The sequence below is a fragment of the Ahaetulla prasina genome, chromosome 4 (assembly GCF_028640845.1).
Source record: "Ahaetulla prasina isolate Xishuangbanna chromosome 4, ASM2864084v1, whole genome shotgun sequence".
NCBI lineage: Eukaryota > Metazoa > Chordata > Lepidosauria > Squamata > Colubridae > Ahaetulla > Ahaetulla prasina.
Genome location: NC_080542.1, coordinates 44,615,503 through 44,628,944, shown reverse-complemented (window position 1 = coordinate 44,628,944; position 13,442 = coordinate 44,615,503). Strand labels below are relative to the sequence as shown.

Below are 13,442 nucleotides of genomic sequence, written 5' to 3'. Positions count from 1 at the left end.
GTAGGGTTTCTCAGCTGGGTTTCCTGAAGAGGTTGGACTAGATCACTAGAAGACCTCCAAGATCCCTTCTAACTCTGTTATTCTGAACAACTATACAAGAAAGATGTTAATCACTGTAGTCATTTCTTCATGAATCATGAGTAAAGCTTCAATCCTACAGGCAGTTACTTAGCTTAGAATGCCCTACCCAGCCCCCCAACCTGTATACAGTGGGGCAAAAAAGTATTTAGTCAGCCACCAATTGTGAAAGTTCTCCCACTGAAAAAGATGAGAGAGGCCTGTAATTGTCATCATAGTTATACCTCAACTAGGAGAGACAACATGAGAAAACACATCCAGAAAATCACATTGTCTGATTTGTAACAAATTTATTTGCAAATTATGGTGGAAAATAAATATTTGGTTACCTACAAACAAGCAAGATTTCTGGCTCTCACAGACCTGTAACTTCTACTTTAAGAGGCTCCTCTGTTCTCCACTCATTACCTGTATTAATGGTACCTGTTTGAACTTGTTATAAGTATAAAAGACACCTGTCCACAACCTCAAACAGTCATACTCCAAACTCCACTATGGTGAAGACCAAAGAGCTGTTGAAAGACACCAGAAACAAAATTGTAGACCTGCACCATGCTGGGAAGACTGAATCTGCAATAGGCAAGCAGCTTGGTGTGAAGAAATCAACTGTGGGAGGAATAATTAGAAAATGGAAGACATACAAAACCACTGATAATCTCCCTCGATCTGGGGCTCCATACAAGATCTCACCCTGTGGGGTCAAAATGATCACAAGAATGGTGAGCAAAAATCCCAGAACCACACGGGGGGACCTAGTGAATGACCTGCAGAGAGCTGGGACCAACGTAACAAAGGCTACCATCAGTAACACACTACACTGCCAGAGACTCAGATCCTGCAGTGCCAGACGCGTCCCGCTACTTAAGCCAGTACATGTCCGCCCGTCTGAAGTTTGCTAGAGAGCATTTGGATGATCCAGAAGAGGATTGGGAGAATGTCATATGGTCAGATGAAACCAAAGTAGAACTGTTTGGTAGAAACTCAACTCATCATGTTTGGAGGAGAGAGAATGCTGAGTTGCATCCAAAGAACACCATACCTACTGTGAAGCATGGGAGTGGCAACCTCATGCTGTGGGGCTTTTTCTCTGCAAAGGGACCAGGACGACTGATCCGTGTAAAGGAAAGAATGAATGGGGCCATGTATCGTGAGATTTTGAGTGCAAACCTCCTTCCATCAGCAAGAGCATTGAAGATGAAACGTGGCTGGGTCTTTCAGCATGACAATGATCCTAAATACACCGCCCGGGCAACGAAGGAGTGGCTCCGTAAGAAGCATTTCAAGGTCCTGGAGTGGCCTAGACAGTCACCAGATCTCAACCCCATAGAAAACCTTTGGAGGGAGTTGAAAGTCCGTGTTGCCCAGCGACAGCCCCAAAACATCACTGCTCTAGAGGAGATCTGCATGGAGGAATGGGCCAACATACCAGCAACAGTGTGTGAAAACCTTGTGAAGACGTACAGAAAACGTTTGACCTCTATCATTGCCAACAAAGGATATATAACAAATTATTGAGATGAACTTTTGATATTGACCAAATACTTATTTTCCACCATAATTTGCAAATAAATTCGTTACAAATCAGACAATGTGATTTTCTGGATGTGTTTTCTCATGTTGTCTCTACTAGTTGAGGTATACCTATGATAACAATTACAGGCCTCTCTCATCTTTTTCAGTGGGAGAACTTGCACAACTGGTGGCTGACTAAATACTTTTTTGCCCCACTGTAAATGGGGCAATGTATCTTGACACAATGTATCTTGACACAAAAATGACAGCATCCTCAGAGACTTTTAAAAGTTTGCAATAAGCCTAACGCCCTTAAATGCGATGGATTTCAATCCCCTGCCAGCAATTCCGTTTTATATCCCGTTAGAAAATGCAGACGTCAGGGGGTGAGCAATGGCGACATTGCATTGGAGTCCTTTAAGAATTTTCCATAAGGGAATGTGTTTCTCCACTCCGGCAACTTTTAAGTTGTGTGGATTTCAACTCCAAAGTTGAAGTCCATAGGTCTTAGGTCTAGGGCAGGGTCCCCAAACTTGGCAGCTTTAAGACTTGTGGACTCCAATTCCCAGAACTCTCCAGCCAGCATAGCTAGCTGAAGAATTCTGGGAATTGAGGTCCACAAGTCTTAAAGCTGCCAAGTTTGAAGACCTCTGGTCTAGGGGGCTAAGACACCAGGCTAAAAATAGGGAGACTGCGCCTCAGGCTTGGGTGGACTTTATGCCACCATTTCCCCCCACTATCTCTTAGCCTGTGACTTCGTCACCTCACAAGGTTCTGGTTGTGAGGAAAAGAGGAGGGAGGAATAGTAGAAATGCCGAGCTACTTATAAGGCACGATTTTTAAAAAAAATTAAATATTCCAAGTTGCCAAGATTGAGAGGCACTGCTAATAAGGAGATCTCGCAAGGACAAAGATCTATAGATCTACTAATTTAAAGCGCTATCGCCAATGCCCTCCCTCACTTCACGCCTCAGAGCCCAAGAGAGCGGAAGTGGGCAGAAAGAGTCGCCTCCCTTCCTTTTTTATTTTTTTATTTTTTTACAACGGATCTCCTTCCCCGAGGATGCTGGGAAGGCAAATCCATCCGCGTTCTTTCTTCGACCCCGCCCCTCGGCGATCGGCTGGTCGAACTTGATTCTGCTTTCCCGACGTGCCCTGCGTCGCGCCCCGCGATTGTTGCTCTGTCACGGTCGCCGCCGGTGCGTGGAAGACGGAGCCATGAAGCAGGAAGGCGGATCGAGACGCCGCGCCGGATCCGAAAAGGCCAAGCTGCCCCCCGCCGAGCCCCCGCAACCTCCCCCTCCGGCAACCGATGTGGAGATGCCGGAGGAGGCGCCTCCGGCCGAACCTGCTTCGGCCGAAAAAACGCAGCGCGAGCTCGACGCCGTCACGCTCGAAGGTGGGGAAGACGCGGTGGGGGAGGCGGGCGCGCGCGGGCGGCAGAGTAGCATCGTACGCAAATGAGATGGAGCGGCAACGGCCGGAGAAGTGGAAAGGGGCGGGGCCTGGAATGCCTTCCCTCCCCCCCCCCATCCCCATTGTGGTTAGGGGGTAGGGCTGGTGGGGGTGTTGCCGAAAGTTGCAGGGCTCCATCCAGTTGATCGGGTTTTGGGGGTGGAATTGCGATTTGGAAAGTGGGGTTAGTAGAGTGAGATTATTTCTTGCGGGCGGGGGGGGAAGCAAAAAAGTAAATCACAGAAGTCTTTAAAGCTACAGAAGCGTTAGGGAGGATGTGATGTACTGATAGTATAAAACAGAGGTCTTCAAACTTGGCCGCTTTAAGACTTGTGGACTTCAACTCCCAGAATTCTCCAGCCAGCTATGCTATGCTGGCTGGAGAATTCTGGGAGTTGAAGTCCACAAGTCTTAAAGCGGCCAAGTTTGAAGACCACTGGTATGAGCCATAATTCTCCATGGCTTTGTTAATACACTGTAATTGCTTGGGGGTGACGGGACGCATCACTGCTTTTAGCCCTTGACTTTAGCCCTTGAGTTGGAAGCTATAGTGACATTGGGTTTTTCTGGGGCTACTAAATCTGGCCTTTGAAAATCTGCATATGTTTTCTTCCCTGGCTTTTATATTTGTGAAACCTGTTGAAACGTTATGAGCTTCACCGAGAAAGTACATAAAAATACAATCTAATTAGAAGATTGTCTTGCTCAAAATTCTGAGTTCTCACAAGTTTTGAGTTGGCAAAGAAACAGGTTTGAATTGCTTAATATTAGGGTATAATTTATTCTGTAATAAGGCGGTTGCGATTGAAAAGTACTGGTCTAAAATAACCTGGCAGAGCCTTTTTCGTAGATTTTTATTTAAAGGGTGTGGTAGATGGTGAGTCTTTGTTACTGATCAGCTTAGTAACATATTATATTTTAATGGAGATGACTGTCTTATTGGAATAGTAAAGTTTAGTAGATGGTTCACAAAGTGGAATCTAAAAAAATAGATATAGAATAAAATCAAAATAAGCCAAAAGTGATAAAAATGCAAGAAGCAATTGTATTTTTTTAAAAATAGTAATGATTAATATTTTGTAAAAGTGGAAAATATTTTAATTTGATATCAACATACCATAATATGGGTATTAGATAAATTTCTCAGGAAAAATATTCTAATCCCTGTAAATTTGTTTCATATCAAATTAATCTGCAATAGTGCCAGCATTCAGTTTTCATCATCCACAGATAATTCATGAGCTTCCACACTTCAAAATAATGTTGACTTTTGCCCATTTGTATTTTATTATTTTTCATGCTATAGCAATACATTAACAGAAGTGCCAGTGTAAAGCCTTAGAGCAGGCTGGCTGGGAAGTTCTGGCAGTCCACACATCTTAAAGTGTGGATTGCCAGAATGAGATTGAGAAACACTGGTTTAGAAGATACTGAAATCTGCATTATAACCCAGAAACCCGTATCCATCATGGCTTAATTCATAGTCGCTGCAAACATTTTTCCACATTATAAACAGTTTTGCTAGGAATTTGGGTAAGTTTGCTATTAGTTTAAAATAGCACCAGAATTATTGCTTAGAATCCAAAAAATACATGATAAAACAGTAGAACATTGTTATATTTTAGTGATTTCGTGTAAGTTTTTGTTGTATGAATTGGCAGTTAAGACATGAATATTAACTTGCTGTAATCAGTAGTGGGCTATGCCACACTATAATGTTAAGTCATCTTATTTTGTTTATTATCCATTGCAGACATCAAAGAACATGTGAAGCAACTTGAGAAAGCTGTATTAGGGAAGGAGCCTCGTTATGTTCTACGTGCCCTCAGAGCTTTGCCCTCCACTTCCCGTCGCCTCAACCCCAATGTGCTCCAAAAAGCCATCAGTGGCTTTTTCACATCTAACAGTGCTGTGCGGGACTTCCTCATCAGCTTCCTGGAGGAGGCAAGTTCAGAGGAGGTTGAGGTGGGAGATAGTCTGGGTATTCCCACTGAATTTTAGGAGGATTGGCATGTATTATCTCTGATTGTCAGGCCCAAAGAACCAAGAACAGCGTGTGAAGTTACTTCTGAATAGTTCCTTTACTTTTGTTCACCAACAAACAAAATCTTGTCAGACTTAAACAACTACCTGTAATAACTAATTCTTTCTGAAATCCAAGGGAGGGTCCCATCTTGTTCTCCTCTTGTCCATCAGATATTTCAAGCTCCTTAGTCTCTTTGTCATTTGGAAAAGGGCAGCCCCTCCCTCCTGCTACCCCAGATTACATTCCACCACACTGAAACATTTAAGGATAATTTAAATGTTGAATTATGGAAGTGGGAAAGATGATCTTAAGCCATAGGTGAACTGGCTTTTATGAGAAAGGGAGTAAAATGTCTATTTTTCTTTCTTTCTTTCCCCCCTTCCCTTCTCTCTCTTTTTCTTTTTTTCTTATCACTCTAAAGCCTATGGACATAGAAGCGGACCTACAGTTCCGACCCCGTACAGGGAAAGCAGCTTCCACTCCTCTTTTGCCAGAAGTAGAAACATATCTCCAATTACTCCTGGTCATCTATTTGATGAATAGTAAACGCTACCAAGAGGTACTGTACTGACATTCCATATGTGGTGTTTCCTAATTGAAAGCAAAGACTTGCCAGAGATAAGACAGGTGGAAGAAAGCAGGGAATTGAAACAGGAAAATTAGGTGTTATCTAATACCTTCCACACATACCCAGCTAACGGTACATACAGGAGAGTATATGGCTGTGAGTGAATGTATTAGCAAAGAAAAATGTATCCATTACAAGGATATTGTATCTTTTGAAGATTTTAATTCATAAAATTAGATCAGGTTTATAATCAAATAACTAGAAATAATTTTGCAGAATTTTCTTTGATACTGGTCCCCTTTTCTTATTTGTTGGGTTTTACCACACTTCTTCATTCAACACGCAAACTGTTTTTCTCCAAAGCTCATATGAATGAATTTTGCTTGCATGTGTGCATAGGTTCCTCATGTCCAAATGAATACATTATTATTGGGGTTTTTTTTACTAAAATGACATATGAAAGGTTTTAAGAATAATCTCATGTGCTTTTTGCATACCTGATAGGAAGTGTAAGAGTTGATCCATACTTAATGATATTATGTAAAACTTCCTTTGGAGCCTTACATGCTTTTCACATTATTTTCTTTCTTCAGGCCCAGAAAGTTTCAGATGATTTGATGCAAAAAATAAGTCCTCAAAATCGCCGTGCCCTTGATCTAGTGGTGGCCAAGTGTTACTATTACCATGCTCGTATCTATGAGTTCTTGAATAAGTTGGATGTGGTCAGGAGGTAAAATTGGAAGCATCTGGATGTTACCATCGTCTCCCCCCCCCCTTTTGCACTTTCTTGGTGACATAACTTCTCTCCATGTCTTTTCCTTTTAAAGTTTCCTTCATGCTCGTTTAAGGACAGCAACACTCCGGCATGATGCAGATGGACAGGCTACTCTGCTAAATTTGCTGCTCAGGAACTATCTTCATTATGACCTTTATGATCAAGCAGAAAAGCTGGTCTCCAAATCAGTGTTCCCTGAGCTGGCAAACAATAATGAATGGGCCAGGTACCTCTACTATACTGGTAAGAGGAAACAGCTGGTCCTTTTTGATATAAAATACCATACTCTGTTCTTGATTATACTTATCAGGGATGTGCTTATTTTTGAACATGAAACCAAAAGAAAATAACTTAGGTGTATTTATTTATTATTAGTAAAAGCAAAATAAATTATGTAAACAAAGATTTTCTTTACTCTTCTCCTTGAATAGAATGCCCTCCTTCATTGTTCATATATGCTGACTCTTATTTTTTTAATTGTAAGAATTGTTGTTGTTAGTTGCAAAGTCATATCCGACCCATCGCGACCCCATGGACAATGTTCCTCCAGGCTTTCCTGTCCTCTACCATCCTCTGGAGTACATTTAAGCTCATGCCTACTGCTTCAGTGACTCCATCCAGCCACCTCATTCTATGCCTTCCCCTTTTTTTGTCCTCAATCTTTCCCAGCATGAGGCTCTTCTCCAGTGAGTCCTTCCTTCTCATTAGGTGGCCAAAGTATTTTGAGTTTCATCTTCAGAATCTGGCCTTCTAAAGAGCAGTCAGGATTGATCTCCTTTAGGGCTGACCGGTTTGAAACATTTAAAAAGCTATAATTCTTACGATGTTTAATAGATTATAAGTGCCATACTTTTCTGCTATTGACAGAGATATCCATATTACTTTTGGATTTCTTTCAACCAATATTGGGTTTAAAAGTACAATAACTGAGACGGGAACAATAATTTTGGAGTGTTTATTTTCCAATTTCTTTTAAGTTTTGTGAAACATAAGAATTTATATTTTCCCAGTAGTTTCTCTGGACTAATTATTATAATGATGTCTTGTAAATTAATTTATTTTAATTAAAAACATTCAATAATAAGAAACTCTTTTCCAAGGAGGTAATTTGCCTTGAATTTAATAATAAAAATAAAAACTAACAAAAACTAAAAATCAGAATGTAAATATTTATGCTATGTCGGGTTATACAGAGCTGGTTGTCTATTCTTCTGGAAAAAACAGTTCATTTGTCGGATTGAAATCTTCTGATTTCCAGTGAACACACATGAGTATTAAAGAAGAACATGAAAAAATAAATTCCAAACATCTCTTTGGCACAGAAATAGGAAGCCTTTGACATGTTGTCAGGATAAAGTGGTCTTGAGCCCTGGATTACGTGATGCCATTAAAGTCTTTTCTCTGGCTTCTGAAAATATTCAGAACACTGGCTAGAAAACTAAAATACAGATAAATTATAGTAAACATCCTAAAATAAAATATCAACCTAGCTACCATGGTCTCGGCCACTAAAGCATTAAAAGCAACTACAGGTAGTCCACGAGTTACAAATGTAATGGAGCCTGCCAATTGCATTCGTAACCCAAGGATTTGTTGGAGTGAATCACGTAAAATGAACATGAAAATTCCCTGCTTTTGCCCATTCATTTGGTAATCCAATGTGTGGGTTGTTAAGTGCACATGAGATATCTCAGGTTGGGGAAGGCCATCGGGCCTAGTGATGGAACAGGCTACCTGCTTAAGATCACCCATGGTCTCCACCGACCCACTGAGATACCTTATGCTCTCCACAATTGCCCCCCCACACACATCCTATCACAGCGGATCTCCACAGACTCTGGGCCTGTGGAGACTCACCTTACAAAGATCTAGCCAGCTGTCTCCTCTCCAGCCTCTCTACCACGTTTCTTTGCCTGCACCCTGTGCTCCAAAGCAGAGCGGTGAGAGCAGAGGGAGAGTGGGACGAGCACGCCCTGCTTGGCTCTCTGGCTCACCAAAGCTGCCTGCCACTTGAGAAGTGGCAGGCAGCCTCGGTCAGTCTCACAAAAGTTTCTATCTTGGCACGGAAAAGCATTTGCACGCTGCCAGAAGGCTTTGGGACACCAAAACTATATTGCTTCAAGCCTCCCATCCACTTGCAAATACTTTTCGTTTGAAGATTGGAAGCTTCTGGGCACCAAGATCTCACACAACTTCAGGCACTCATTCTCTGCAAAAGCAGATGATCACGGCCCCCAACGGCTTCCAGTCTCAGTGCAGAAAAGTGTTTGCAAGCCGATGGGACGCTTTGAGGCAACATGATTTTGCCGTGATCTCTCATGAAAATTCAAAGGTACAGCTATTCAAATGTATAATAATCACAGTGCTTGCTCATTTGCCTCAAGCTATACTAGAAATACATAATAGCAGGATTTCTTGTGTTAAAATGTTCCCTAGAATTATTACAGCAAAGCCCCCATTTGATTGAATATTTTTCCTTGAGGAAATATTCTTGATTTCTATTTCTAGTTTAGTAATACAGTACAAATTCCCATCACAAAGGGAAGGGGGGAAACCTAACATTTCAAGGTAGCCTTATTGTGAACATTTGCCCTAATCTTTCCTAGCACTAATTTTTTTCCTTTCCAGGACGTATCAAAGCCATCCAATTGGAATATTCTGAAGCTCGGAGAACTATGACAAATGCGCTGCGGAAAGCACCCCAGCACACAGCTGTTGGCTTCAAGCAGACAGTAAGAGCTTATTCCTACAGAGGTGCTGTGTCCTGGGGATGCATGCATTCTGTGGCTACTAACTGAATAACTGCTGTATTATTGTATTCCTGATTTAGGTTCATAAGTTGCTGATTGTGGTGGAATTGCTACTGGGTGAGATTCCAGATAGACTGCAGTTTCGGCAGCCATCTCTGAAAAGATCTCTCATGCCCTACTTCCTTTTGACACAGGGTAAATATTATTATTGAGGGTCATACATAACAGTTCTTAGAAAAGATGTTAGGGCTCTTGGCTTTTAGTTTTAAAAAATTGAAGCAAAAAAATATAACATTCTTAAGTCCTTGGTGGAGGAGTTCACAGCAAGTGTAGGTAAACTTGCTCAGGTGTCTCAGGAACCATGGAAATTCATGCTAAATGGCCAGTAGTCACAATTTTATTAATAGTACATTTGCCTAGACTAATGTATTGATAGTACCAATTTCTAGAGTTTAAGATTACTTGTTTCTCATTGTTACTGGCAATGGGAAACCAGCAGATTGCAATAGAGTCCAAAAGAGAGGAAGCCTTGTTCCAGCTGCTATAAGTGATTCTACACACATTATATGGAAAAATGATGAAGTATATGAGGTGTTGATTGCATATATACTTCCCTTTACTCTGATGGTGGTTAAAAGTTGCCCAGGTATGCCAAAGAAACTGCAATTTTTAAAACAATGTCATGATTATATCTGCTACAATCAAATGTATGTGATTATTCCCTCAAAGTTTCTCATAATTAAAACTATTCATTACATTGCTTATATGCGGTATGTGAACTTGAGATAAAAGGTCAGGTATTAAAACACAGATTTTAAAGGAACCTCAAGAACAAGTGTACACACATCCGAGTGCCTAAATCCTTCACATATTTCATACAGCTCTTCAACTTAATCCTCTCTTGTATCCTTTTGACAGCTGTTCGAACAGGAAATCTAGCCAAGTTCAACCAGGTTCTCGATCAGTTTAGTGATAAGTTCCAAACAGATGGAACATACACCCTCATCATCCGCCTAAGACACAATGTGATTAAAACAGGTAAGAGACCATTAATTCCTTGTCATTTTCCTTCTGGTGGTAACATGGATTTTAAAATTAAAATTCTATGTAGGAAATCCATCTGCTAGTGACATGTTCTCTCTTTCTTTCTATCTTTCTGAAGAGGACCTCAAGACTGAACTAATTCCTGCTTTTATGAATGCCCCCTTTGAATAGAAAGAAAAATCATAATTACATCTTTGCTCTTCTTTTTTGATCTTTGTGCTCCCATATATCTATATCTATATATATAGAGAGAGAGACATTGGTTTTCTTTTACCTCTTAATGCAGGTGTTCGCATGATCAGCCTTTCGTATTCACGCATCTCCTTAGCTGATATAGCTCAGAAGTTGCAATTAGATAGCCCAGAGGATGCTGAATTCATTGTTGCCAAGGTAAGGGACTGTACAGTTTATAATCTTCTTCCAGACATCCTAAGCAATTGGGTTGTACTTGAAAGCCATTAGGTGCCAATCTTTGTGATAAGAGAAATTGACTTTGGTTATTTGGAAAATTGAGAAATTGAGTCTTGGTTATTTGAAAACTTCCAAAACATAGTGTTCAAAAACCACTGCTGATTGCTTTAGTTTTTAATACTTAACATCACATTATTTTTTTTGCATTAATATCATAGAATTGAATAATATTCCTTTCCATTAGCAGACCACATAAATCTTATTTTCCCAAACAAGCTGTGAAAAGCATTCTCTGATACTTTTTTGCCTTTCTGATCTAAGTTGCCATTGGAGGGCCACCTAACCATTATTGTGCCTTGACTCCCAGGCTATTCGGGATGGTGTGATTGAAGCTAGCATTAACCATGAGAAAGGATATGTCCAGTCAAAGGAGATGACTGACATTTATTCCACCCGGGAGCCTCAACTTGCCTTCCACCAACGTATTTCCTTCTGCCTCGACATTCACAATATGTCTGTCAAGGTAAGGCAAAGATGGTCAATGTTTAAGGTCACACTTCAGCCTCCTAGTCATCCAATGACGACATCACCTAAAGGAAAAGCATACATTTTTCTCACACACTCTGGGGTGGGCTTTTGGAGCATCAGTGATGGTGGTCTCTCAGAAACAGACTGCCCCCACACTTCAAAGAAATAAAAAACCACAAAGCTTAGAATTTGGTCATTTTGCTGCAAAAGCAGTTTAGGATGTCAAGGAACTGCCTACAAACTGTATGAGATAAAAGATGAAATATGCATCAGAATTCCACAAGGGGGCTTCTGAGTGTGCAATAATGTCTGAACAAGGGTTGAAAAGAATGGAGGTTTGATTCCCCAGTTAATATCATCAGTAGTTTGTCAAACATCAATGCTTAAAGTGGTTTAAGATCTCTAAAGGCCTATGTAAGTATTAAGGGATTTTTTTTCAGATTTAGGGAAGGCAGGGAACTCTCCAATTCTGGGAAGAAATTATGGCAGACAATTCGGGTCCTGTCACTAAAGACAAAGTAAGGAGATATATGTAGGATTTGACCGCCAGTTTCAAGTGGAAGAGATAGAACATTTCCCCCTTTGAATTGTTCTTTTGTGTCTTTGCCTCTGCTGTTGAAGAGGAATATGTGGAATCTTCCTGTGAGCTTTCTTTTTGAAATTTACCTTTAATTTATTGGTGTTTGCTCTTTTCATTTTCTCCCATTTCTAGGCTATGAGATTCCCCCCCAAATCTTATAACAAGGATTTGGAGTCTGCAGAGGTAGGTTTCCTGTTAATCATACAGAAAGCTCCTTAGTTGGGGCATTGTTTTGCATAAGATTAGGACTGGCAGTCTTAATGAACTAGGTCCCATTACCTACTAGGTAATGGCATCAGATTACTGAACATTAAATTGCTGAAATTGCCTAAAATTTAAATACAGAATGGTTTGTTGTAATATCTTAAACGTGAGTTGTGAGATTTCAAGCTTTTTAAAAATTAATGTTTAATTTTGATATCTAGAGCCGTGATGGTGAACCTATGGCACATGTGCCAGAGCTGGCACACAGAGCCCTCTCAGGGCATATGTGCCATTGCCAGCTGCTCTTCCGGGTTCCGGTGTGCATGTGCACGATAGCACCCAAAAGAGCAGCTGGCCACCGTGCACATCCATACTCCAGTTTCAGCACTCGGGGTGTGTGTGTGTGATGTGTGTGTGTGTGTGCAGGTTTTGGTATGTTCAGGTCTTTTCCCGTGTAAGATTGGAAGTATTTAGGCAACGTTTCGATGATATCTATATATTTATATAAATATAAATTATATATATATATTTATTTTGCACCAAAATTCAGTTTTGCTATATAGCAAATAAATGACACTAATTCATACCGTGACCTTTGTTTCGCAGGAGCGCCGAGAGCGTGAGCAGCAGGATCTAGAATTTGCTAAGGAAATGGCAGAAGATGATGATGACGGTTTCCCTTGATGCTCTGTAGGGATGGGCATATTTGTTTGCAACAGTTTTTGTTTGTTTTGTTTTTGTTTTCCAATGCAAACCTTCATCTATTGTCTGAAAACCAGAACTTGCCTTCTTTCCATATTCTGCATGTTGGGGGCGGTACAAAATATATATCCTCTAGCTGCTGCAGGAAGAAGACCCAGGACCCCAGACTAAAGGGTTAGTCCTTGCTTCTGAAGTAAAGATTACTGTGGTTTTCAGTCATAAATGTTCCCTATAATGGGCCAGACGAATCCAGTGTTGTCTTTACTTGAGTTCTACTCCAGCTGGCTATTTCAGTGACAGATCTTTGTCAAGTTTTGTTTAGGACTTTTAAATAAAAGTTTGAGGAAAATAAAATGCTTTTTAAATGGAACTCACATTTACTCAGATCTAACAATAGAGTCACTGGCAATATAGGAATTCAAACTCTTTTTTTTTCTCTCTTATTGATATTGGTATGCCTAAAAACATCATTCTATTTGATAATAAATCATAAGTGTTACAGGCAGAGGAATACAGTCTGAGCACCAATTAGTGAAAGAAAAACATGGTTTTTAAAATTAAAATAAATATAGAAATTAGATATTTTTTCTTGCATTTCTCTAGTTTTTGCTACCTTGAGTAATTGGTTCAATAGCAATAGCACTTGATTTATATAACACTTCATAGTTCTTTACAGCCCTCTCTGAGCAGTTTACAGAGTCAGCATCTTGCCCCCAAAATCTGGGTTTTCATTTTACCAACCTCAGAAGGATGGAAGGCTGAGGCAACCTTGAGCTGTTCGGAATCGAACTCCTGGATGCAGTACTGCA

The 13,442-nt window shown here is 40.5% G+C and overlaps 1 protein-coding gene across 1 annotated transcript; it reads left to right on the top strand.

Moving 5' to 3' along the window:
* Positions 1–2,687: 2,687 nt before the first annotated feature.
* Positions 2,688–13,213, top strand: PSMD3 (proteasome 26S subunit, non-ATPase 3). Its single transcript, XM_058181542.1, has 12 exons — positions 2,688–2,989; positions 4,799–4,989; positions 5,493–5,630; positions 6,233–6,369; positions 6,467–6,657; positions 9,043–9,146; positions 9,245–9,359; positions 10,083–10,202; positions 10,495–10,598; positions 10,987–11,142; positions 11,860–11,910; positions 12,538–13,213. Exons 1-12 carry the CDS (start codon positions 2,809–2,811, stop codon positions 12,613–12,615), a joined length of 1,566 nt encoding a protein of 521 aa, XP_058037525.1. The 5' UTR covers positions 2,688–2,808; the 3' UTR covers positions 12,616–13,213.
* The last annotated feature ends 229 nt before the right edge of the window (positions 13,214–13,442 follow it).